A 24696-nucleotide genomic window follows, 5' to 3' on the forward strand; every position below is an offset into this window, starting at 1 on the left:
GAACACATAACTTACCATTTCCCAGCTCAATTGACTGAACTTTTTTTTATCTGAAATGACAGACATCATAAGATAGGAAAAGCCGCAGATAAGAAACCAAATTGAGTTGTCTTGAATCAGATCCGATTGTCTGCCCCTGGTTCAAACTCCCACACCTGCTCTGAATGGGTCAATGAGAGTCTCTTGGCACCGTCCCCGAGGGGTTTGGAAACATTGCAAAAGTGGTGAACTTTGAGACTTCAGCGTTTATTCTGCGATTATAATTAACCTGCTCACCAGTTGCTATTGATCAATTCTGAATGGAGGTGATAAAGTTTGACTGGATTTCTAGAAGTAAAAATGGAGCTTTAAACCGGGAGGAAAAAGGGAAGACTACAAAAATAATTTAAGAATCAAATTCCACTTTAAGATCCGTAATTAGGGAATCCCAAAGCCTATGGTTTAATAATCTACCAAATTGTGGTGGCATCTCCTTGATTTCTCATCCTCCAAAATAAAGTATATCTACAACTATTCAATGCGAAGTGAAAAACACAGCCTCAACATTCCAATCGCAGAGGCTTTTCGATGACTTTAAACGTATGGAACGGCTTACCTGTCTGGATTATATTCCTCCCTTGGTGAAAAAAGATACTTAAGAGTCATGAAGTCAATTTTGGGACTTCTGCAAAATGCTGAAGGCCAGAAAACCAAATTCCCTTCATTCAGATAAGAGGCTTGAATATCCTGGCTCAATTCTGATTACAGAGCAGTAATAGATAAAACCACAGGCCCCCTGCCAGAAACAAGAAAGCTTCCACCGATGGCTTCTGTGTTCAGCTCAGCTCCACTCCATGGGGCTCAGTCACTGCCCTCATCCATACCCCTATTCTCATCTTCATTAAAACCCCAATTACTACAGTGCTTTTCTCTCCTCAGATACATCTGAATCTTCAGAGGAAAGGGAATACAGAAAAGTTGGTTCTAGGTTTCTTTGAGGAAAAGGGTTTTTGATAGAGCCATAGGTTTTTGTCCTTCTTTTGCAGCCAGCAATTTCCCCCCCCCCCCCCCCCCCCCCCCCCAGAATGAGAGAATCCTCTAGCTTGGAGGGTCTGAATTCTGGGAAATCTCTCTTTAATTCGCAGCACAGGAGAATCTGGAGGCTGAAAAGGAAGTTGAAGTAAGGCAGGGATTCCTAATGTCATACTCCCCAAGTGCAGGGTGGGCAGAATCAGAATGAGATGGAAGGCCACTAGAGAAAACAGGGTACCTGGAGAAGCACTGGTAGGAAGCAGGAACACAGAGGAAAAACTACATTGGCGGAGACCAAGTAATAGAAAATCCTAAAGTTTGAGGGGCCCCTGGTGGCTCAGTCTGTGAAGCATCTGCCTTCAGCTCAGGTCATGGTCCCTGGGGTCCTGGGATCAAGCCAGCGGCAGGCTCCCTGATCAGCAGGGTGTCTGCTTCTCCCTCTCCTTCTGCCTCTTCCCCATGTTCTCTCATGTGCTCTCTCTCAAGTAAATAAAGTCTTCAAAAAAAAAAAAAAAATCCTAAAGTTTGAGTCTTTCAACCACCATGCACCTTATGGTACTGAAGGGATAAGCGCCCTCATCTTAAGGTTGGCAAATGCAAAAGGAGGTAAATGAAAGGAAAGCATGTAAGTCCTGGAAATTGGGCTTCCCTGTGTTCTAAGCCAGAGCTGTTGCTTACTACCACTGGGAACTTGGGCAGACTACTTAATCTTTCTGAGGATCAGTTACGTCTCCTGCAAAATGTAGAACATTTCTGCCTCTCAAGAAGGACTTAAAAGTCCCTTGGGTGCCTGTGTGGCTCAGTCGTTAAGCATCTGCCTTCAGCTCAGGTCATGATCCCAAGGTACTGGGATCCAGCCCCGCATCAGGCTCCCTGCTCTGCGGGGAGCCTGCTTCTCCCTCTCCCACTCCCCCTGCTTGTGTTCCCTCTCTCGCTGTGTCTCTCTCTGTCAAATAAATAAAATCTTTTTTTTTTTAAAAAAAGGACTTAAAAGTCCCTATCACCTGACAACTTCCCCACTGACCCTTGATAAAGGATCCAACTTACTATATATAAATCGCATTACAGAGTGCAAGATCCAGACACATATATAGCACAAGATAGAAGCTCCTGTCCCTAAAGAGTTGTTAGCTAGTTTCCAAACATGAATGTATCCAAACTTGTAAATTTATTTTGCACAAATTAAAACAGATCAGAGGTTATTCCTATTATAGCCCCACCCATATTATCTTCCCTACTTGCTTTAGAAGGAGACAAAGGAAATAGCTCTATAGATAGCCAATAAAATGTTTTTTTTTTTTTTTAAAGATTTTATTTATTTATTTGAGAGAGAGAATGAGATAGAGAGAGAGCACATGAGAGGGGAGAAGGGTCAGAGGGAGAAGCAGACTCCCCGCCGAGCAGGGAGCCCGATGCGGGACTCGATCCCGGGACTCCGGGATCATGACCTGAGCTGAAGGCGTCGCTTAACCGACTGAGCCACCCAGGCGCCCTAGCCAATAAAATGTTTAAATAATCCTTCATGGACTGTTACCTGACGCCATGTCATGGACCATAGAAAGTCAATAGAACAGAGTGATACCCATTCCCAAACCATGAGAGGGCCTTATCACCTGCACCTTATTCAGGATTTGCAGATCAAAAAAGTCACCAGCCGACAAATACTTCCAGAAGTCAAAAAGGCTCGGTCAAGTTCTTAAAGCAGCAGCATCCAGGGGCCTCCAAGAATTGCCCTCTAGAGCAAGGCAATGGAAGAACCGGCAGTCCTTCCTCTTTCGTATGCAAACCAAAGCGGCAACATTTGCAGCAGGCTTCAGCTCTACATTCCCTACAACCCAATTGCCTTAAAAGGACAGGCTCAGGGGGCGTCTGGGTGGCTCAGTGGGTTAAGCATCAGCCTTGGGCTCAGGTCCTGATCCCAGAGTCCTGGGATCAAGTCCCGCATTGGGCTCCCTGCTCAGTGGAGAGCCTGCTTCTCCCTCTCCCCTGCTGCTCGTGCTCACACTCTCTCTCTCTCTCTCAAATAAATAAATAAAATCTTAAATTAAAAAAAAAAGGACAGGCTGAAAAGAACTGGTTAAAAGACTTGCCTTGGGGGAAGGTAATTTGTTTTTCTAAGATCGTCCTATCACTGCCTTAGTGGTTTTCTGGCTCTCACCCCAGTATAACCTGAGGGAGAACTGCCACACCAGGAAAGGGCACCTATGTGCCCCCAATGCCAGTAACTTGACAATTGCTGAGATATGCTACCAATAGACATTACTAAGCATAGGATAAGAGTTTTTTGTCCCGTCGGTAAAGCAATCTCCCGTTAGATAAGCAAAAACCAAAAGCTAAATTCAATAAACAATTTGTACTACAAAGTACTCTTTCTGTGCATCTATAACTCTAAATACGGAACCCTGTTTTAAACAAAAAGGGGGCGAGAGACTCTCAGGGAGTTAATTCATGAATGCTGTATGTCTCTTTGATAACTTAATTGGTTTAGTATGTTTTTTTAAAATTGGTAATATATTCACATGGTTCAGAATTCAAAAGGTTCCCTTTGCACACCAATGTTCCCAGGAGCATTATTCACAAGAGGTGGAAACAACTCAAGAGTTAGTGATGGATGAATGGATTTTAAAAATGTGATATATACATACAATGGAATATTATTCAGTGTTAGAAATCATATGACATGTTACAACATGGATGAACCTTGAGGACATTATCCTGAGTGAAATAAGCCAGTCACGAAAAGATGAATACTATACGATTTCACTCACATGAGGTACCTAAAAAATAGTCCGATTCAGAGAGACAGAAATTAAAATGGCAGTTACCACGGGCTGGGGAAGAGGAAATAGAGAACTGTTGTTTAATGGTATTAGAGTTTCAGTTTTGCAAAATGAAAAGTTCTGACAACCTGTTTCACGATGATGTGAATATATTTAACACTACTGAATTGTACACCTAAAAATGGCTAAGATGGTAAAGAATAAAATCAAATAAAACTTAACTTTAACCTCCCTATATTTTTTAACTTCCCTATATTTTAAAAGTATTTTTTTATTTAATGTGATAATAAAGAAGCATAGAAGTGACTTAAAAAATGGTTAAGGGATGCCTGGATGGCTCAGTTGGATAAGCGGCTGCCTTCAGCTCAAGTCATGATCCCAGAGTCTTGGGATTGAGCCCCACACTGGGCTTCTTGCTGGGGGGGAGCCCTCTTCCCCCTCTCCACTGCTTGTGCTCTCTCTCTCGTGCGCGCGCACTCTTTCTCTAAAATAAATAAATAAATAATCTTAAAAAAAATAAAAATAAAAAATGGCTACGTTGGTTACAAATTCAAAAGGTTCCACAGGGACACCTGGGTGGCGTAGTTGGTTGGGCATCTGACTCTTGGTTTTGGCTCAGGTCATGTGCAGGGCCACGGAATGGAGCCCCACATTGGGATCCGTGCTCTGCCCAGAGTCTGCTTGAGATTCTCTCTCCCTCTGCCTCTTCCCCTGTTCGCTCTCTCTCTAAATTAAAAAAAAAAAAAAAAAAAAATCAAAAGGTTCCAAGGCATATGTGCTAAAAGTGCTTTCCCACCCTCATTCTTCATCTACCTAGTTATCCTCCCCATGGGCAATCGACATTACAAATTCCTTGTATTTCCAGAGATAAATTAAATATTTTCAAATGCATATACTCCTCTCTCTCTCTCTCTCTTTTTTTTTTAAGTAGGCTCCACGCCCAGCATAGAGCCCAACACAGGGCTTGAACTCAGGACACTGAGATCAAGAACTGAACTGAGATCAAGGGTCGGACCCTTAACCGAATGAGCCACCCAGGCGTCCCTGCCCTTCTTCTTTTTTTATTTACACAAGTGACATGCAATATACACATCCTGTACTTATAAATATCTTTGGAGAGGACTCTATACCATCACATAATGAATTTCCTAATTTTTTAAGCTTACATGCTATCTATCGTTTGTATGTCCGATATGTATACAAACAGTCCCCTGATAATAAACATTTAGGTTTTTCCCAATTTTCGTTATTATAAACAGGGCTACAACTATGCCAGTGTATTTGCAGTTAAATTCCTAGAAGTTAAAGTTCTGGGTCAAGAGTAGCTACTTTATAATTTGTTGACTATCACCAAGGGCTCTCCAATTTACACTCCCACCCACAGGTATCAGAGTTCCTGTTTCCCCACACCTCAGAGTATGTTTGTTTTCTTAGCTCATTTAAGTTAAAAAAAAGAAAAATGGGAAGGGATACAGAAGAAAGTGTTATCTAAAACTGTCTCCTGTGCATCATTCTACCTGAGTGCTTCGAAAGTACCTAGCAAATGTGGCCTGACCTTTTGATGGGACACAATTGGGCAGGTGACAGATCTCACTGGAAGCAGTGACACACCCCTGGCCACCCCGCACACACCTTCCTCACTTAATTGGTTCTCAATCTAGCACCACAGACCAGCCCCAGCTCTGACTGACCTGCTCAGGGTGGTAACCGGAAAGTCAAACAACTTTGGTTTCTCAGAGACTGACAAATCATTCTCTAGCCAAACAAGCTACTTCAGAGTTGATCTCGCAAAGTTCCCTATATAAATGAACTGGCTCTGAAAGAAACCGGCTTCATCGATAAGCAGTTCCCCCAAAGATCCAGAAAACACTTGAGAGAGTTTTCCACTGACCTGTACCATAAACAAACTCTCACGACCCCACGAATGAAGCAAAGCTTTTAAAGAAACCACCTGGCTGACACTGGGTGATGCACGTGTTTCACCGTGTTATTTTTTTTTTAATCAACCCTTAAAATGATTTCAAAAATTTGAGATCCTTTGACAGCATTATAACTGCTTGTTTCTCTATTACCCCAAAGAATTGTTATTTCATAATAAGGCATATTTTCTTTGCTTTTCCAGTAACATCTGCTACAATACTATTTCCTTCATGGCATATTTACACATAATTTCTACGGTTTCCTTTTCTGCTTTAAGTATTTGCAAGCATTAATTAATACAAAAATCAACTTTATTGTGGTATAACGTACATACGATCAAACATTCCTGTTTTAATAGTGCATTTCCATGAGTTTTGACAAACTGATATACCTGTGTAACCACCCTGATTGGTTACTTCACAAGGAGACACAGCTTTCTTACCCTGCTCTAGCTATCTCATGGGCATACAAACATGAGAAAGGCTCTAGCCCTTGAAATGCAAGAAATCCCTGCCCAGGTCCACGGACAGATGGCAACCACCATCTCCCTAAGCACTATCAGTGCCCAGGGGGTTATTATTAAGAGCAGTCATATTCCATATTCCATTTCAACAACCACAATCATGTGTGAGAAAGTGTTCGTGCCAAACCTAATGTTCGCTCACCTGGAACAACACAATGTTAAAAGGACATAAGCTTTTGCCATTCAGATTATTATTTTTTTTTTAAGATTTATTTATTTGGGGGGGGTAAGGGTAGAAGGAGAGAGAGAGAGGAGGGGCAGAAGGAGAGAGAATTTCCAGCAGGCTCCCTGCTGAGCCCAGAGCTGGATACCGGGCTCAATCTCATGACCCTGAGATCATGATCTGAGCTGAAAACAAAAGTCGGACGCTTAACCTACTGAGCCTCCCAGGCACCCCGTCAGGTATTTTTACATAGTCATTCTCTCTCTCTGACACCCTGTAACTTCTCCAACCTAAAATAGTGGTTTCTCAGGGTTCCAGAACCCTCTCCCACCCTGCTCCCTCTTCCCCAGGACTCCCCAATGGGCCTCTGAAGCAGCCACTGTGTGTATTTTTGACCTGGGCAGAGTACTGTGGCAACTGCCTCCTAGATTTCTACTCAAATATTTGCCAAGTGCCCAGCATGTGCCTGGCACTTAAATATGAGTAAGACTCTGTACCTGCCCTCAGTAAGGTCACATAATTCCATTAATGCAGCCCAATTAATGATGTCAATGGTTATTTCAGGGTCAGGCTCATATTGAACTTGGAATGAGCTGAAGTTCATATACATTGCGGTCAAGGCAGAATAACTCCTTCCAACCTAAGTGCACGGCTTTACAGAGGCCCTTGTTAGCTTTTATTACTTTGATTTTCGTCTTTTCCAATAACCAACATAAGAACTCTGACAAGATATTAACTATTGTTAAAAACGAGGAAGTTAATACTTCATAAAAAAATAAAGCTCTTATTTCTCCTCATTGAAATTGAAACTAGTTTCTGAGGTGAAGAGTGAGTTAGTCTGTGTGGTTTTACCTATGGCTGTAAATATATTATTTGCACAAAAGCCAAGCTGTGTTGTGTCATTTCATGGTACTACAAAATGTGATGGCAAATGAGGGCTTAATTTTCTTTTCCTTTTTTTTTTTTTTTAATTGCAGGTGCTGTGCTTTTCCTGGCGAACTCCTACTTATCCTTCCAGACCAAATGCAGATGACACCACTTAGGTGATGACTTCCAGATTCCTAGATAGAAGAAAGAACCACTTCTGTCTTCTCTTCTTTGCTCTTAGCTCATTATTGCAGCATGCTACAGGGTCATTTACCCATTTTCATGTCTGTTTAGGGTCACCAACCATCCCTGTGTATTGGGGACTGCCCTAGGTTTAGCACTAAAAACCCCAAGTCCTGGGAAACCCCTCAGTCCCGAGAAAATCAGGAAAACAAGTCACTCTACATGACAGTGAGTGGCTGCTTAACAAAATAGCCATCTTTTATGAGGGGCCAAAACCAACTACTTCACAAACACTGCCTTATATTTGTCTAATGTAAGACAACACTGAAAGGAGTTAGGATTATCCCATTTTACAGAAAGAGAGGGGAGACTGAGAGGTAAGTAACTTGCCCAAGATCACAGGGGTACCTGGAATTGAATGAACGTTCGCCTGTCATACAGCGGCTCTCAATAAATATCATGGAATCAGTAATCACTTGTCATCATGTTTCTATCACTCAGCATCAGCCAATATGCCAGTGTTGGTCCTTGATAAAGCCAGCAGGCATTTACAGGAGGGTCCGTGTGATAGGAGAACAGACAAAAAATATATATATTTATTTACATGCACTGCTTTTAAATGAACTTGCTTTTAAGTAAGTGTCACCTGCAGAACATGCTGAAGATGTGAATGCCAGCAAGTTCCACATGCCTCATGTTCTCTCACAAAAATAACATGGAAGTTTCCTGAAGACCATTTAACACACTTGGCTATGTATAGAGGAGATAATCCAGCTGCTAGGCCAGACCCAAGGGCTGTTTTCAGGTGGGACTTCCTGAACTAGTGGAACAGAGCAGAGTACTGGGAAGACAGGCCACAATTCTCAGCAAGGAGGTGCTCCTTGGAAGTCAGCTTGTCATTTGTTGACCCTGAAATTTGGGAAACGTTACTTACTTCAGCACCCTCCTAAGTGGTACGGGTTACATTTTAGAATTTAAATACTGTGTGCATTCATACAGTATCTTTTTTTTTTTTTTTTTTTAACTCTGTTGTGGTTGTAACTCTGAAGACCAGAAAAGCATAGCCTCCATTTTTGGACTTTGAACTTTTTTTTCCCTAACCCAACACCAAATTCTCATTCCAAGTTATAGGGGTTAGGAAGCAACCTTTCCACTCCCACCACAAGTTAAAAGAAGTGGAACTCTGGGGACCATTTCTCCCTATTTTAAAACGTAAGTTCCAAACAGAGCGTTCCAAAGACAACGGAGAGTTCTGAGAATGCAGAGCCAAAGTGCCGCACCGCGCCCACCCCCCCCCCCAACACACCCACCCCCAGCTGCCATTGTATGTAGATGCTTCAAGGGAGCTATCTGGCTCAGGCCCACCGAAAGGCTCCGGAGCCAGTTGCCCCTCCTCCCCGGGGGGGGGGGTGCCGTCTGGCTCCCCTAAGAAGGGGAGGGGGAAACTAGGAGCCACAGACCCAGACCCGGCGCCACTTCCACGGTTAATCAGTTTACCTGGGATGTGTATTTGGCTGGACCCCCCTGGGGACCTTCCCTGGCCACCCAGGGTCAGAGGATAATTTAAAAGCTCTTCAAAGCCGGGACCCTTCTCAGAGCCAGCCTAAGACTGGAAACCGGGGAGGGACAGGCTTTACTCTTCAAAGTGAGAACAAATGTGAAAGGATTTAGCACTTAGTAGGTAGTCAATAAATGTTAACTTTGTTTCTCAGGTCTGGGCTTCCCCTCCCCCGCAAAAGTCATAACCAACCAAACCCGATCCTGTCCCTTCCTGAAATTTCACAAGGCCACAGGTCGTTTGCATTTTGAACTAGTGGTTGCCACTTCCCTTACTTTGCGAGCCCAAAGCAACGAGACCCTTTTTCAGACTTCATTTTGTTCAATCTGTAAATCGGAGCAAGAGAGCACACGTTTGCTGGCGTTCCCAGGTCTGACATTCACAGGAAATATTAAACTGTGCCCGTTACGATTGTTATTTCTAACCTCAGCCCTCCAGACAAGAGGACGCTCAACTTATGGAAGCTGCTGCGAAGTCTCCACTTAAGTCAGGTATTATAGAGAAGCCCCTTTGGGCTTCCCGTGTCTCCGGACGCTGACCCGGCGTGCGCTCTCAATACACCCCGCACAGGCGCCGCCGCAGCCCCGCGCAGTGAGCAATGCGCTCTGGCCCCCAGGCACCCACAAGGTTGCCAGCCCCAGTTCAACCCATCTCCACTGCTCCAGTCCCTCCTTTGTACCAGGTGTGAAATCCCGACAGAAGAATCAACCGCCACTGCGAAGGATCCTCCAACTGGGCCGCCAAATGGCCCAGAAGATCTTGGGCCCTAGCCAATGTAATCAGTTCCCTGCTGAGGACTCCAAGGGAGGGCCGGGAGGAAATGGGAGCAGAAACCCCGCGATCGCTAACGCTGTCCACCAAGGGCTCCCGGGGCTGCTCCTCCCAGCTCTCCAGTGAGCCTGTCGGCCTCCCGCGGTCACCTACAGATGGGCATGGTGGGCTCAGACACACCCGACGTTTGCGGCAACACTCAGACCCTGACACCCCGCAGTCCTCTCTCTTTGAGAAAAGCATCTAGAAAGCAAGCTCGCCCTGGCTTAACAGAAATCTGGGCTCTTTGGGGCTGTGACCTTCACCGCCGCCATCGTTCGGCGCCGCCAGCTTCGGTCTTCCAGTTTGCTTTCCTTGGAAACTCACGCGTCCGGCCCCTTCCCCACCGCCCGCCACCCTACACACACACTTGTGAAAAATTAAATGCCCCAAACAGTGCTCAGAACAGCTTGCTCCGGTACCCCGGAGCCGGCCCAGGTGCTTGCGCTCAGTACTCACCGAGATTGGGGTGTCGGGCAGCGGGGTTGGCCCTGCCGGGCAGGCTGTGCAGGACCGGGCTGTCGAAGGGACCGGCGGAGGCGGCGGCGGCCGCTGCCCAGGACGCACCCACGTCGGTCATGTAGGCGGGGTAGGGGCTGGAGTAGGAGCCTGCGAAGCCCGCACGCCCGTACTGCTCGCGGCCGGTCAGGCCCGCACCCGCCGCTGCGCCACCACTGCTATAGGCCGCGGCTTCCCGGGCCGCGGCGGCGGCGGCGGCCGCTGCCAGGGACCCAGTGGTTCCCGGGAAGGAGAAGCGCGGCGACACAGGCGGGGGGCTGTAGGCGGCTCCCTCGGCTCCCGCCTGGCTCCAACCCGGGCTGCCCTGCTGCGTTCCGGGCCCGGCACCCGACGGGGCCCCACCGGAGCTGCCGCCGGAGGTGGCTCCGGACGCGGCGCCCCCGCCTCCGCCCTGGAGATAAGACAGGCCCAGCACAGAGGAGGGCACCCGCGGCGTGGGCACGTAGACTGGCGAGGACGCAGCCCCCGCGCTGTGCATGAAGGCGCCAGGGCCGCCCGCCTCGTAGGCCCCGGGAGGGGGGCCGTGGTTGGCCGCCATGGCCAAGCTCTGGTACATCGCCCCCGCGAGCTCTCAGCTTCTGAGTCCTCTCTCCCACGTGCGAGTCAAGGCGCAATGCAGGGACAGAAAATAATAGTAGAAAAAATAATAATGTACAGGTGAGAGCCTGTCACATAAACGAAGATCAAAAATCAAAAGTAAAAAAAAAAAAACTCTCAAAAATATATACGTATATTAAATCCAGCATCGAGCAAAAAAGACTCTAGGCTCTTGTTTATAGGAAAATCCCAAATTGAATTTTTGGTTCTTCCTGGAGGTGCTGGAGGAGGGGCTGAGTCTACCCCCGGGCCTAGAGGTCCCGAGCAACCAAGAGTGGCAGAAGAGGCGGAGCAGTGCCTGGGCGCCTGTGCGGGGCACGGGTCTTCGGGTCACGCCGGCGGCCGTCGCTGCGCACGGTCTTCAGGACACCCGCAGACTCCGGCGCTGGGTGCGGTAGGCTGGTTCCAATGCGGAGGGTCCGGCTGGCTCTTTTCCTCCTTTCCTCCTTGCTGTGGTCCTACCTAAAAGAGGAACGACAAAAAGGGGAAGTTCATCAGAAGCATTCAGAGCACACTCTCTATGCTTGCGGTTGCTTCTCTCGAACTGCTAACCCAAGAAATCGTCACCCTCCGCGCCCAGCTTTGGAAGCCGTGCGGTTCCGAAGGAAGCTGTGGTCTTGGTTTTGCGGAGGCCGGGGGCTGCTCCAGGAAAGCCTAGAGAGGGCAGCTCTAGGGACATGGAGCTTCACGGTTATTGGACATGTAATTGCTGGTTGTAACCGAGGTCATTTTTTTTTTTTTGTATTGCTTGTCAGGAAGGACTTTAATTTTACCTTATTTTTCAAGCATATTCTTGTCACAGTATTTTTTAAGTTCAAGGGTTTCGGGTTTCCGGCAGAGTGCCTGGGACACAAGAAATATTGCTCATCTCTGTCCCGCCTAACCGCAAGTGTCCCTGGCAGTGAAAAAACTTTAGATTGCCCACGAAAGACAAACTTTATGAAAACCAGCAACCTAAGAAATTTTTGTTTGTAACTTTTTTTTTTTAGCTAGAGGCAGAGTCTAAATGTTTATACATGAGCACAGGGTCTGCTAAATCTCTGTGAAAAGGATTGTGAAATCTCTTATCCATCCACACACTTTATCATGTGGAAGTCAAGTCAGATGAGGTATTTGTTTCCTGCAAATAATTATATTTTAGCAATTTTGCAGATTGGGTATCAAAACCAGAAAAGTGAAAGAGATGTCCAAGTTCACTTTACAGAACTACTCACTGGGCCACTCAGATTCACTGAATGGGTTTTTCCGTATAGAATCCCTGGTCATCCACCCATGCAGGGAATTAGAACACCAATGACACTGCTTCAGGGGGAAGAACAGTTCATTGGACTTGGTTATATCCTTGTATCCTGTGTTTTTATTTTCTCAGGCAATTTTTTGGATAAAATAAGAGCTCGACGTTCTGAAGCACCTGCTCTGTTCCAGGTCCTTTTCGTCACAGCTCCACTAAGGAAAGTGTGTCGCCTCCATTACAAAAGACGGAACTGAAGTATTGGAAAGTTTTGAAACTTGTCAAAGATCAAAATACAATTAAAGAGGGGTGGGGGACAGAATCTGTGGGCCTCCAGGGTTTCAGGTTGACCACTACACTCCCACTTTTCTCCTTAAGATGAGGCAACCACTTTTAACAGGGGTTTCTTTTTCATTGCAATAGCAGAATTACAAAGATACTAACTGACCGTTATTACACTAAATACAGGCTCTGTGACTTACTGATGACTTTCCACACATTACTTAACCTCTGTGCCTCAGTTTCCTCATTTGCAAAAATGCAAATGTTAAAGGTATCTATCTTGTAGAGTCACTTGAGGATCGTGAGGATTATACATTAATATATATAAAGCACTTATAACAGGGTTTTATAAACCTTATTAACAGGCACAAAGTTCTATATAATTGTTGGCCATTATTATTACAGATTTCTAGTGTGCCATAAGACAGTGCCTCAGATATAATCATACTATAATAAATGGGCATCTTAATTTTTATAAAAAATTCTGAAAGTGGAATTTCTAATACTATATAATGCTTTTAACCATTTTTGTAACATCACTAATGATAATGGAGTTAATAGCACTGTATTCTATAGTCACATGTTAACTCCTAGACGGTTTATTATTTGCTTTCAAAACTATACAATAAATTATTGTTTGTTGGACATTTTCTTCAGTAAGAAGTTTGGCTAGAGGGTGGATACAAAAAAATTTGATCTGAGGGGTACCTGGCTGGCTTAGTTCCTGGAGCATGTGACTCTTGATCTCCTGGTTGTGAGTTCAAGCCCCACCGTTGTGTGTAGTGATTACTTAAAAGTAAAATGTTAAAAAAAAAAAATTGATCTGAGATCACCAACTTCACTCTTTGAAAATGAAGGCAAAAAATTAGACCTCATAGGAATTTCTGGGCTTCAATAGGTAAATACATAGGCTTACCTTGATAAAATATTCAGTATTTAATTTTTACATCAAATATTTGACCTATTTCATTGTATATTCTGTGATACTCAACTTCTGCAGTTCTAAAACATAATGTCACACTTTTTTCTCACATAACTGCAGGAAAGGAAGATTTATAATTTTGTAAGCCAACTTCGAGTATACATACAGACGCTAATTTACAAGCTTTAAAATGTAAATGCTAAAACTGCAATAAATCTAACATTTGTCTTTATTACATGCTCTACCTTTTTAAATGGCTGATACATTACCTGGGCATTGGATTACTGAACAATAGACGGTGGAGAAAATACCCCTCAATACCTTTCTGGAAAGACAAGAAATCATTCTGCTTGTTTCTATTATTAAGCCTCGGTTCAGATATCCGCGGAGGTAGCAGAGCGAGCTACTGAGAATGGCAGGTCGGGCCTCGCTATGGGGACTCAGGCCTGCTCCCCAGTTTTTCCTCTCCTCCTGATCACTCATTCCAGTTCACCTCAAATTCACAGACCAAACAGGAAATGCTTTCTTCGTGATGTAGCTCACAGCCCTTTTCCAATCCATGTCTGATTGCGGGAGGATCAGGATTGAAAGCTTGCCCTAATGTCCGCGTCCATTCACAAGTCACTCCTGCTCTTTCGGCTCAGCTCACGTCCCTGTTCTCGGCCTGCTGCGCAGAAAACTGTCAGACACGCACCACACTGGCCGGCAATAATAAAGCTGGCTGCTGCTGGGTAACGTGTAGACTCAGAAGTGTGTGTGGAGGGGGGTAGGGTATCCCAATGAAACCTTTCTTTAAAAGCCTGAAACCTGCTCTTGGCTGTCCAAAACACAGGAAATACTTCTCTGCCGCGCTTCTCCAACCTTCCCCGGAGAGCCACCGTGCTGCCCCAAATCCTACCAGCCCTGGGTCCCTCTCCACCCTGTTTTCCAACAGAAAGGCCTCTTCGTTCCCTCCACCTGGTGGCAGTTCACTACCCAGGCATCCTTCTCTCCCCTGAAGGACCCCCTCACCCCCAACCCAAAGCCAAGCGACAAAATACTATGGATCGGGGCAGCTAACCGTGGCTGGCGGAGGGACGTCACTGCTTTCCTCCCGGGTTCCGGCCCTCAGCTTGCCCAGAAGTAGTGTGAGTGGGTGGGGTTGTTAGCTTCGTGGGTGGTGTTTGACTCCCTGGACCCCAGTCAGGAAGGCTAGGAGGCTGGCCAGAAGCGCATAAAAAGTCCGGGCGCTCAGTAGCCGTTCCCGACTTGGAAGCGCCTGCACCGGGCCCGAGGCCCAGTCGCTCTGCCTCCCACCGCCACTCTGAGTCCCCGGAGCCACCGACGAGTGACACTGCTCCGTCTGAGCCCCTCCGTGCGGCCTGTCCCGGGTCAGTTGGTCAGTGTGATTTCGTACGGCCGTCATCCCCATCCAGACCCTGGCCTGGGAGGTGCAGAAACAAGGGCTGGAGAATATATACGCGGCGGCGGGAATTAAAAACGTTCAAGTTCACACACACACACCCAAAAGCACTTCGAATATCCCTCTTCGCTTCCCCCCCAAATCTTACTTTGATTTAAAGACGCTATTAAGCCAATGCCCAAAGTTGAGCCGTCTTAGACCAATTTGGGGGCGGAGAGAGTGACCAACGTGTCCTTTCCATCCACCAGTTCCCTCTACTCCCAGGCAAACAGCGTAGAGGAGCTCTGAATTTCGCTGACGGCGGGAAAGAGCGTGGCGGGGGAAGAAAAAGCCGTACCTGCCGGGACTTGAGCTTCCTGGAGGGCCGGCGCGCGCTCCCCTGGGCGCCCGGGGAGCTACGGCAGCGGCGGTGCCTCTCTCGGCCACTGTGCCGGCCGCCTCCGCTTCCCCCAGCTCCAGGCGCGGGTCCCCTCGCCCCTGCGCTCGCGTTCTCGGGCGCTGACTGGCCTGTGGGAGTCACGTGCAACGGCGGGGGCGGGGGTGCGCCGCAGAGGCTACACCTCCGCTCTGCGCCGGGCTGCGGGGGTGTACAAAAAAACTCCCCCAACAGGCAAAGTCCAGGCGCAAGGATCTCGGAAAATGCTCAAGTGCCACTGCCGGGGAGTGGGGCTTCACCCACCGCGGTGCCTGAGGTCGATTCGGTTTGCAGTTTTGCGCAGGGTCAGCTTTATTCAGGACCTCCCCTCTCCTACCTCCTCCCTTCACCCCATCCCCCACCCCCGCCTCCTGGTGGTCCGAGTCCTGCCCCAGTCCTGGACTCGCGGGGCAAGGGGCGGGGCTGATAGAAGGGAAGGTGACCTCTTGAGCGAGACCCCTGATCGGCTGGGGAGCACAGGGTCACCAGGAGAGCCGGGCTGGCTGCGAGTCTCCGCGAGGTTGTGGATAGTGGGGATCCTGCTAGCCCCAGACTGCGAGTGGAAAAGACATGAAACCTGGGACTGGCCCACTCAAGTCAGAGCGCGGGGACGACACCTTCCTTTTCGCCTTCCTTTTCGCAAGGCGGCCTCTCCAGCCCTCAACGTTATGTATTTATGCAAAACGTGCACCCTTTCCTGGCGACGCTTCCCATCTCCAACGGCCTCCCACCTTCAGATCTTTCTGTTTTCCCTGCAGCCTGTGGCGCTGCTGCACCAATCCGAGGGACGTGGCGGGGGCTTGGGGAGCTTGGCAGTCCAGCAGGGCTTCTCAGCGGAGAGGTCTTCCAGCCAGCTCAGCCCCCTCCCTAGAGCTGGGGGCGGGGAGGGTGGCAGGCCTGAGTCTGGAGTCGGCGTCAGTGCCTAGAGGCCCCAGCGCAACGGGGCTGAGAGCCGGAGAGTCCCTCAGACAGGTCTAAAGGTTAATAGAGCAATCACAGGGCCCTATTACCGCGTAAAAATAACCCATCGATTACCGCAGCCTTCAGCCCCAGATAACAGCCGGCCGGTGACTCTCACGCTTTCGGTTAAACTTCCCCCCCCCCCCCCGCCCCAAAGCCGAGTTTCTCTCTCTAGAGCAGGTTTTTCATAACCAGATTAGAGGGGTCGGGAGGGGGCCGGGATACCACCCTGCACGAAACCCGTGCGGCTGCGAAGGAAGGGTAAGGGGTTACGCCAGCTTCCGCTGTTGGTAATCGGCAGTGGATTCCTGGCCTGTGCGAGGGCAACCGGGGCGCAGAGGACGAGACTAGGACGCGGGGCTGATTGGAAGGAAACCCCCAAAGGGATCCTGGCCAACTCATGGGGATTCTCAGGAAAATCCCGGAGGAAGGACTGAGCGCGGCTGCGCGGGGAGTTCTCTTTCCTGAGCGAAACGTGCAGAGGTTCAGAGGGGCCTGAGCGCAGGAGAGAAAACTGAGGCGCCCCGCGGAGCCGCGGAAGGTCTGCGCCGGGGCTGGACGCACCCTCGCCGCCCCACCGCGACCCCCAGGCAGCTGCTCGCCTCGGCCCCTTCGCGCCCCGGAAACTAAGGACGGTCTGTTTAGGGACCCTGCTCCAGCCTTCCCTCAACTCCTCGCCAGCGCCTCTGCAGAATTTGGCGCTGGCAGATCCCAGATGTCTGGGAACTTAAGAGGGAGGGGTTCCTGGGGACCCGGGAGGCTGGAGCGGTTTGGGGAGGACACTCGGCGGGCGCACTTTCAGACGAATGGCGGAGAAGGGTACGCGACCCCTGCGCGGTCGAAAACGACATCCCCATTGGCCTACGAGGGCTTTCTGGAGACTTAAACGTGTGGGCTTGGACAAGCGGCAAGCTGTTCTGGCCTCTCTGTTTTCGGTGGGGATTTGTGGCTCCAGCGAGGCCGGAGGTCTCAGAGCTGCCTTCCGCACGAGACCCTCAGAGCTGAGCCTGCGGCCTGTGGGCAGTGGATTTTCTTAGCAACAAGCCAATGGCTTGGGGTTTAGCGTCTGCTGGAGCGGCCATCCAAGCGTCCTCACCAAAGCCAAGGACACAGACCACTCCCAGGCGGGCTTCTACCAGTAGTGCGGCATGACCCTCGGCGCAAGAGCGTGTGTGCTGAGGTTCGCTTTAGCTTGGTGCCCTGGGGCGAGCCCCCCCCCCCACTGCTCCCACACCAGGCCTCCCGGAACTTCAGTCTCCTCCTCTGTAGGGGGGGGCTGGGGGGGACGGAACAGGCCCTGCCTGCTCTAAGTGGCCGTTGTGAGACCCCAGATGGAAGAGCCTGGTTTTTCTAAGCTCTCGCTTGCTAGGAACCCCGGATTCACCGAGAGTCCTCTTCTGGCAAGAGACCCGACAGAGCTCTTTTACCTACGCCCCGCTCTGGCGCAGTTCAGGTGGGCTGAGGCCTGGGAGCCTTGAGAGATTCCCTCCTTCTAGGAATGCACCTGGGATAAATTTGTGTCTTTCCTGTGACTCTTTTATCTGGACCCAGCGCCCCAACTTTCTCCCCAAAGCGTTTAGTTCAAGGACGGTCCGGAAGGTGGTTGGCGAGAGGTCTGTTCTTTTGGGGTGTTTGATTTTCCCTCGCTCCCTCCCTCCGTCTTTCGGTCGGCCCCCTCCCTCCCTAGGGCAAGGCGGGAGCCCCCGCGTCCGCCGCGCTGTTGCCAGGAGCAGGGAGCATTTCAAGGCCTCGCTGGCCCGCCGGCTGGAAGAGGTTTATCGGCTGCCGCTAAGTTCCCAGGCTTTTCTTTCTCGCTCAGGAGGCAGCTCCGGGGGGGGAGGGGGGGGGGTTGAGGTTCGGATTCTTGGCTATTTTTAAGGACATGTCCCTGGGCTGGCCTGGGCTGGTGGCCCAACCCCACTCACGTCCTCTTTCCGCTTTTCTTTCCCATAGTCAACAGGGAAAATTTAATACTGTAAAAATCTTTGATCTCTTTTTACTAAGGGCCTGGATCTAATGAAGAGTCAGGTCATGAGATTTTAGACAAATAAGAATTACTTAGATGTACTGTACACTTTTAAAAAATCTCCCCAGAACACAAGAATAAATTGCATTTTCTTGCTCCCTTAAGACCTCGGGGACTTGAGCTGGTCCATACCCTAGTAAAGACGCAATTGTAGACTGGACAAGGTGTACAGAGGAATCTGAACTCTATTTCCCTGAACAAAAGAGTTAATAAACTGTGGACGATGGAAATCACGGTGACACCAGCCAGGGTCTCCCCTCGTGGGGTAACCAGATTTCCTGGCGGACCCGAGCCAGCTTATTGTAAACACAGCGCAACCTCAGGTGCCAGAATCTCAGATTTTGGTTGATATAGTCATTTGGCACCCCGCGGAAATCAGCCTCCGCTGCCGCCTTACAAAAACCAACTATGCCTGAAAAAACACGGGGCACCCAAAGTCTTATAATCGGAACAAGAGACCCCCATAGAGAGAGAGAACCAGAGAGGGGACTAGGAAGTCCCCCCTCGTCCTTTGTAACGAATTCCTCCGAGATGGAGACGCTTCTCTGCGGACTTGGGCGCAAGGGCTCATGACAGACATGCAAAGCGACCCGCGCTGAACGTAGGGCTGGCTCCGGTCCCCACACGGCCCTCGAATTCCCCCACCTGGCCCGCACGTTTCCTCCTCTGCGACTCTTAGTCCTCGCTCGCGTGACCCACCCTGCCCCCTGAGCAGCCCACCTCCCACCCCGCCTTGGGCGGAGCTGGGAGAACCAAACTGCAGAGCCGGGCTAGTCCCCGCTGACGCAAAATCGGAGAATGAATTAAGCTGCGAGACTAGGTAGACCTTCTTTCTCTCCTTGTGCCTGGCGTTTGAACACCCAGAATTCTTTGTGGGGTGGGGTTGGCGGTGTTGGGGACATAGAGACCCCCTCCCCCTCCCACCCGAATTAGCTCAGCACCCCAGGAAGTGATCATCAGCCTCTTGCTGGCAGATGTGAGGAGAGAAGGCAGTAACGCTTTTTCGTCCTGTCTTATTTTTAAAAATACTATTCGACGGGGCGCCTGGGTGGCTCATTCGGTTAAGAGTGGGACTCTTGATTTGGCTCAGGTCATGATCTCAGGGTCCTGAGACTGAGTCCCTCTTCTGCCTCGGGCTGGGCGTGGAGCCTGCTAAAGATTCTCTCTCTCTCTCTCCCTCTGCTTCTCCCCCTCTTTAAAAATAAAATAAAATAAAATAAAATAAAATAAAATAAAATAAAATAAAATAAAATAAAATAAAATAAAATAATAAAATATTTTAAAAATACTATTTGGTGTTGCAAAGTGAAGCCAAGGTCTCGCTCACAGACCTCCCCAAAAGCCTCCTTGGTACTTCTGGCCCTGAGGATCAGAGTTTTTGGCACTCCCCCTAATATTTTATAGTCATTTCCAAATTACCAAACACTCTCAAATTCCATTTTTCTGGAGGAAACAACAACACTGGGGAGCTAGAGGAAGGAAGAGAAGGTGTTACCATCGCATACGAACAAGAACTTAGAGACCCAGAGACGTTAAGACACTTTTCTGAGGTGGCTAAGCCAGTGCACTGGACAATAGGTCTCAGATCTAGATTCCTGAGTCTTGGTTCTTTTTTCCACTCTATTTAATGTTGAGTTTCTATCATGAAAGGGTTTTCTAATTTTCTTTTTTAAAGTAGGTTCTGGGGCACCTGGGTGGCTCAGTCGTTAAGCATCTGCCTTCCCCTCGGGTCATGATCTCAGGGTCCTGGGATCGAGCCCCGCATCGGGCTCCCTGCTCCGCGGGAAGCCTGCTTTTCCCTCTCCTACTCCCCCTGCTTGTGTTCCTTCTCTCTCTGTGTCTGTCAAATAAGTAAATAAAATCTTTAAAAAAAAATAAAGTAAGTTCCATGCCTAGCTCAGAGCCCAATGTGGGGCTTGAACTCAGGACCCCGAGATCAAGACCTGAGCTGAGATCAAGAGTCAGATGCTTAACCGACTGAGCCACCCAGGCACCCCTGAAACACTTTTTTAAACCCGCCTTTTGTTTTTCAAATATCTCTAAGATTCCTTTAATGAATACGCCTGACATTTAAAAATTAAAATCAATTTAAAATAAAGCAGGTCATGTCTCATAATCTAAGAGCCTGGGAGAAGGGAAAGAACAGTGAAAAGGAGGCTCCACATTTTCATTAAATTCGGGAAGGATGCCAGAGGCTTTTTAAATGGGGAGGGCGCTCCTCAGTCCCAGGGCAGCAGAGGACAGAACTGAAACCCACCTTGGCGCCCACAAGTCCGAGCACTTGGGCCAGTGTGCGCCAAGCGGGGAAACTTCACCTCCTGTGGCCATGCTGACGCCCTCGCACACGCCCCTTCCCCCTTCCCAGCCTGGCTCCCTCTCTTCCTCCTCACCCAAGAGCCTTAAGAAAACTGCTGCAAACGGGAACTTCCTGCCCCCACTGTCCAAGCTGTGGGGAGACCGGCTCCTGGCCTGCAGACTCTCTGAGCTGTCGTGAGGGCACCTACTCTTTGGGGATGTAAACTGTCACCTCCGGGATCTCTCTTGGTGACGCGGGCCTCAATATGTTCACTTGTGGGTCCTCTGTCAGGGACTTTTAGAAGTTGCAGATCTGGCAGCCCCGGGTCCAGGGCAAGAACTCTTGGAATATGTAAAATGTGAATTTGTTGTATTCATAGGCCTTATGTTCCCTGGAGTTATAAATTCGTTTATCTGTGGTTGGTTATACACTTCCCTCCCCACACACACCCCAGAAGTTAAGTTCCAGAAGGGCAGCGACTGTCGCTGGCAGTTAGTAGATACTCAATAAATGTTTGTTGAAGGATTAAAATGACAAAAGGGATTGCTAACAGCATCTCTCTGGGCTGTTGGGAGTTGCAGAATGGAACACTCCTCTCCAAGGGGAATGTGTCCCCTGGCACACAGTAGGTACCCAGGGTCACCACCAGGACACGGAGGTCCAGGCTAGACACCAAGATTTGGGTCACTCGAGAATGTTTATCTGTGTGGCTCTGCCCCACCCTGGCCGACTACCACTCTCCTGACCAAATCTAGGTGGCCCCTGAGGAAACCAGAGAGTCCCTGCACTCTGGAGTCTGCAGGAAGAAGGGATTTCCGGGCATGGGTGCGCAATCAGGATTTTGGAAGTTGAGTTGGTCTAGACAACCCGATTAGGTGCTGAGACGGCAGCGATTAGCAAGGGAGGCCTGGGGCTCCCCAGAACAGAGACCAACGACGGACAAAGGATGACAGGTGCCAGGTGCCAGGTCTCCCGAGGCACGGAAGGCCCAGACCCATAGATCCTGCAAAGATGGAAGGACCCAGCCAAACACTAGGACCAAGAAAAAATGAAGGAGAGGGCGTATGGAGAGAGACAGAAACGAGAGAAAGGAGGGGAAGGGGGGTGAGAAAGAGGAAGGCAGGCAGAGAGGAGGACAGAGAAAAAACTAGGGAGAAGGCAGAGAGACAGGCCTGAGAAAGCCAGAGAGGGACGTGATCATTCATGCCCTCCTTCCTTCCTCCGTTCTCTATTCACTGACCACCTACTCTGCCCCGAACTTTCCAGGAGCTCGGATTCAGCATGGAACAAAACAGAGAAAATTTTGTCTCCAAGAGATTACATTCTATAAGAGAAAGCCGGACAATAAAAAAGTCAAATCTATAGAGTGTTAAATCGTGAAGTGTTATGGGAAAAACAGAGCAGGGAACGGAGATGCAGAGAGGAATTGGAGCTGGAGACCGGAGAAAAGAGAGAGGGGAAGATAGAGAAAAACACAAACCCAGAGAAAGAAGGCGAGATGGGGTCAGGAGACGTCGCAACAGAAAGAGAGAGATTGAGACCCCCAGGGAGAGGAGAAAGCCAGCAAGAGAAAAGGGAAGGAAAGCGCCAGGGCTCGATCGGAGCGGGGCGGGGGGTGGGGGGGACCAGATAGGGACGAGGTCAGTCCAGAGTCGAGGGCTCCCCCACCCCCACCCCGCCCAGATCCCAGGGCGGGCAGTGGTGGTGACGAGGACACCAGCGGCTGGAGCGCTGCCAGTCGTCAGACCCCGACGCACATATCGGGGGACTTGTGGGGCCACCAGAGACATGATGTTCCCATCGCCAGCTCCCGGCGCGTTTCCGCCCAGGCTGCCCCCTCCTCCGCCAGCCCCCGGCACCCTTCCCCTGGCCACGGAGCCCGAGGTGACCCGGAGCTGGAGAAGACGCCCAGGCAGGCGCCGCGACCTGGCGCGGCAGAGCGAGAGACAGGAAAGTGTCAAGGAAGCAGAAGCCCAAGTGCGAAAACAGCGGGGGGGGGGGGGGGGTGTGGAGAGGGGGCGGGGGCGGCAGGGGGTGCTGACGGCTGGAGGCCTTGAGGTCCTTCATGCCTGTGCGGACCCACTCCACACAGGCCTGAGCTTCCCTGTAATGGACAAAAGGTCGCTTTCACAGGCCACCGCCCCACAGTTGTAGCAGGTGCCCATAGAGAGAGGTCTGCTCATTCTTCTAACACCCATCGGGGCTTGGAGGTATTTATTGTTTGGGAATAATTGGTTTCTTGCAACAGCAGGAGGAAAGGGGAGGCATGGAGCTTGGCAATAACTAGACAGACATATTTCTCTCCAAGGGTATGTACTGAACTCTGACCTGAGAGAATAAAAAGAACGAAAGATCCCTGACATTCCATTTCTTTCCCACCAGTTTCAACTTTCCTGCACATTCAGCAGGGTATCTGTGTGTTTGATTGAAAGACAGGGTGCCCTCCCTTTAAAGTTTGCTTTCTTCCACAACTCCAGGCCCTCTACAGCAGAGGTGCTAATAAACAGCAAATTGCCACAGGGCAAGGAAGTACTGGGAGACAAAGCAAGAAGCCAAGGTCTGAGTGAAATGGAATGAATAATCAGCACCTAGATAAAGGGGAGCTTTTCACTCTTAGAGGTGCAGAGCTAACCCCAGGAGTCTCTGCTAACCTTCTCCCATCCTCCCTCCCCCCTCCTACCACCTCGCCTCTGGAGCTGGAGCCTTTTCCTGGTGAGGGGAAGAATCTCCCACCCACCCTCCAGAAAGACTCCAGAGAAGCCCACACTTTACTTGGAGGGCTGAGAGCAGATAGTATGAAAATACAGCCTCTTCAGTCAAAAGTGATCAATTTCTCAATTGCTATGAGAAATGTCTTTACTCCACTTCAAAAGCCCTAAATTCTCATCTCATTCCGCCCCCCTTTCTCTCTCTCTCCAACCCCCTCTGGTTCAGTAGCTAGCACATAGTCATTCCTGCCCAGATTCATTCATTCATTTTTTTTTCTCTCCCCTCCCACCACACAACTTCATATACCACTATTGTCAGGGATTCTGACATCTTCACCCCAAACTCTTTGAAAGTGGCTGCTCAGCAGATGTATTCTTTGCAGTATGATCCAGGATAAGAAAATCTAAATGTAAGTTATGTTTTCATTTATAAAAGAGGATTGCTGGCATCTTCAAAACCTACAGTTGTATAATTAACTGACCCAAACTTGAAACCGCACAAATGATCCTCAACTGGGGAATAGATAAAAGGATATACATCCATACAGGAGAATACTACTCAGGAAAGAAAGAGAATGAAAGGCCAGTGCACAAAGCAACATGCGTGAATCTCAAACACAGTAGGGCTGCACAAAAGAGACCAGACTCAAAAGACTAAATGAATCCTTTTATATGACACTGCCACAAAGGTAAAACCATAAGGAGAGAAAACAGATCAGAGGTTGTTGCCAGGGATGGGGGTGGGTGGGGGGGGAGGTGACTACAAAGGGAAAGGAGGAAATTTTGGGGAGTGCTGGAACTATTCTATATTTTGATTGTGGTGGTAGTTACACCATTTGTGTGCTTGTCAAAACTCAAAGGACTGTACACTAAAAAGGATGAATTTACTGTAAGTAAATTTCATCTCAATAAATCAGATTTTTCAGGGCGCCTGGGTGGCTCAGATGGTTAAGCGTCTGCCTTCGGCTCAGGTCATGATCCCAGGGTCCTGGGATCGAGTCCCGCATCGGGCTCCCTGCTCCTTGGGAGCCTGCTTCTCCCTCTGCTTCTCTCTCTCTGTCTCTCCCCCTCTGTCTCTCATGAATAAATAAATAAAATCTTTAAAAAAAATAAATCAGATTTTTCAAAAAGTAGGGGGAAAATTGAGTGTTGCTGGGGTAGGATGAGATTCTTCAGCCCTTATACTCTCTCTCTCCCCACCCCCCACCCACTCTTGTGCATGCACCTATCCCCAGTCCTTAGCGAGACTCCACATCCCTGGTACAAGTTCAACTCCCACCTAAAATACTTCAGAAGAGTGATTTATATACAAAAGAAAGCCTTGCATCTCTTTCAGAAGGATCCAGTTTCCAAGGTTGGTCCTCCCTATTGCTCATCCTTCCTGGAGGTCAGCAGGAAATGCTACAGCAGTCTATCCTGGACACAGCACTAGGGCCTGTTTCACACGTGGCCCACGCCTGCATTCATGTTTCACAATGGGCTGCAGGGAAGGTGACATGTGAGGGAGGGAGGGTTATTCTGTT

General features: G+C 49.1%; 1 protein-coding gene across 5 annotated transcripts in view; it reads right to left on the reverse strand.

Moving 5' to 3' along the window:
- The window catches only part of GATA4 (GATA binding protein 4), an 80194-nt gene that overhangs the window by 37137 nt on the left and 18361 nt on the right, over nt 1–24696 (reverse strand). For 3 of the 5 annotated variants that reach the window (XM_035726421.1, XM_027600546.2, XM_035726422.1), the window contains one exon: nt 10275–11393. In XM_035726421.1, coding sequence (XP_035582314.1) covers nt 10275–10890 — 616 coding nt within the window. In that variant the 5' untranslated portion in view covers nt 10891–11393. Of the gene's footprint in view, nt 1–10274; nt 11394–15105; nt 15250–24696 lie in introns of those variants that run through there. The other 2 variants (XM_027600547.2, XM_027600545.2) reach the window with 1 other exon arrangement.

Source organism: Zalophus californianus, chromosome 2 (genome assembly GCF_009762305.2).
Source record: "Zalophus californianus isolate mZalCal1 chromosome 2, mZalCal1.pri.v2, whole genome shotgun sequence".
Lineage (NCBI taxonomy): Eukaryota > Metazoa > Chordata > Mammalia > Carnivora > Otariidae > Zalophus > Zalophus californianus.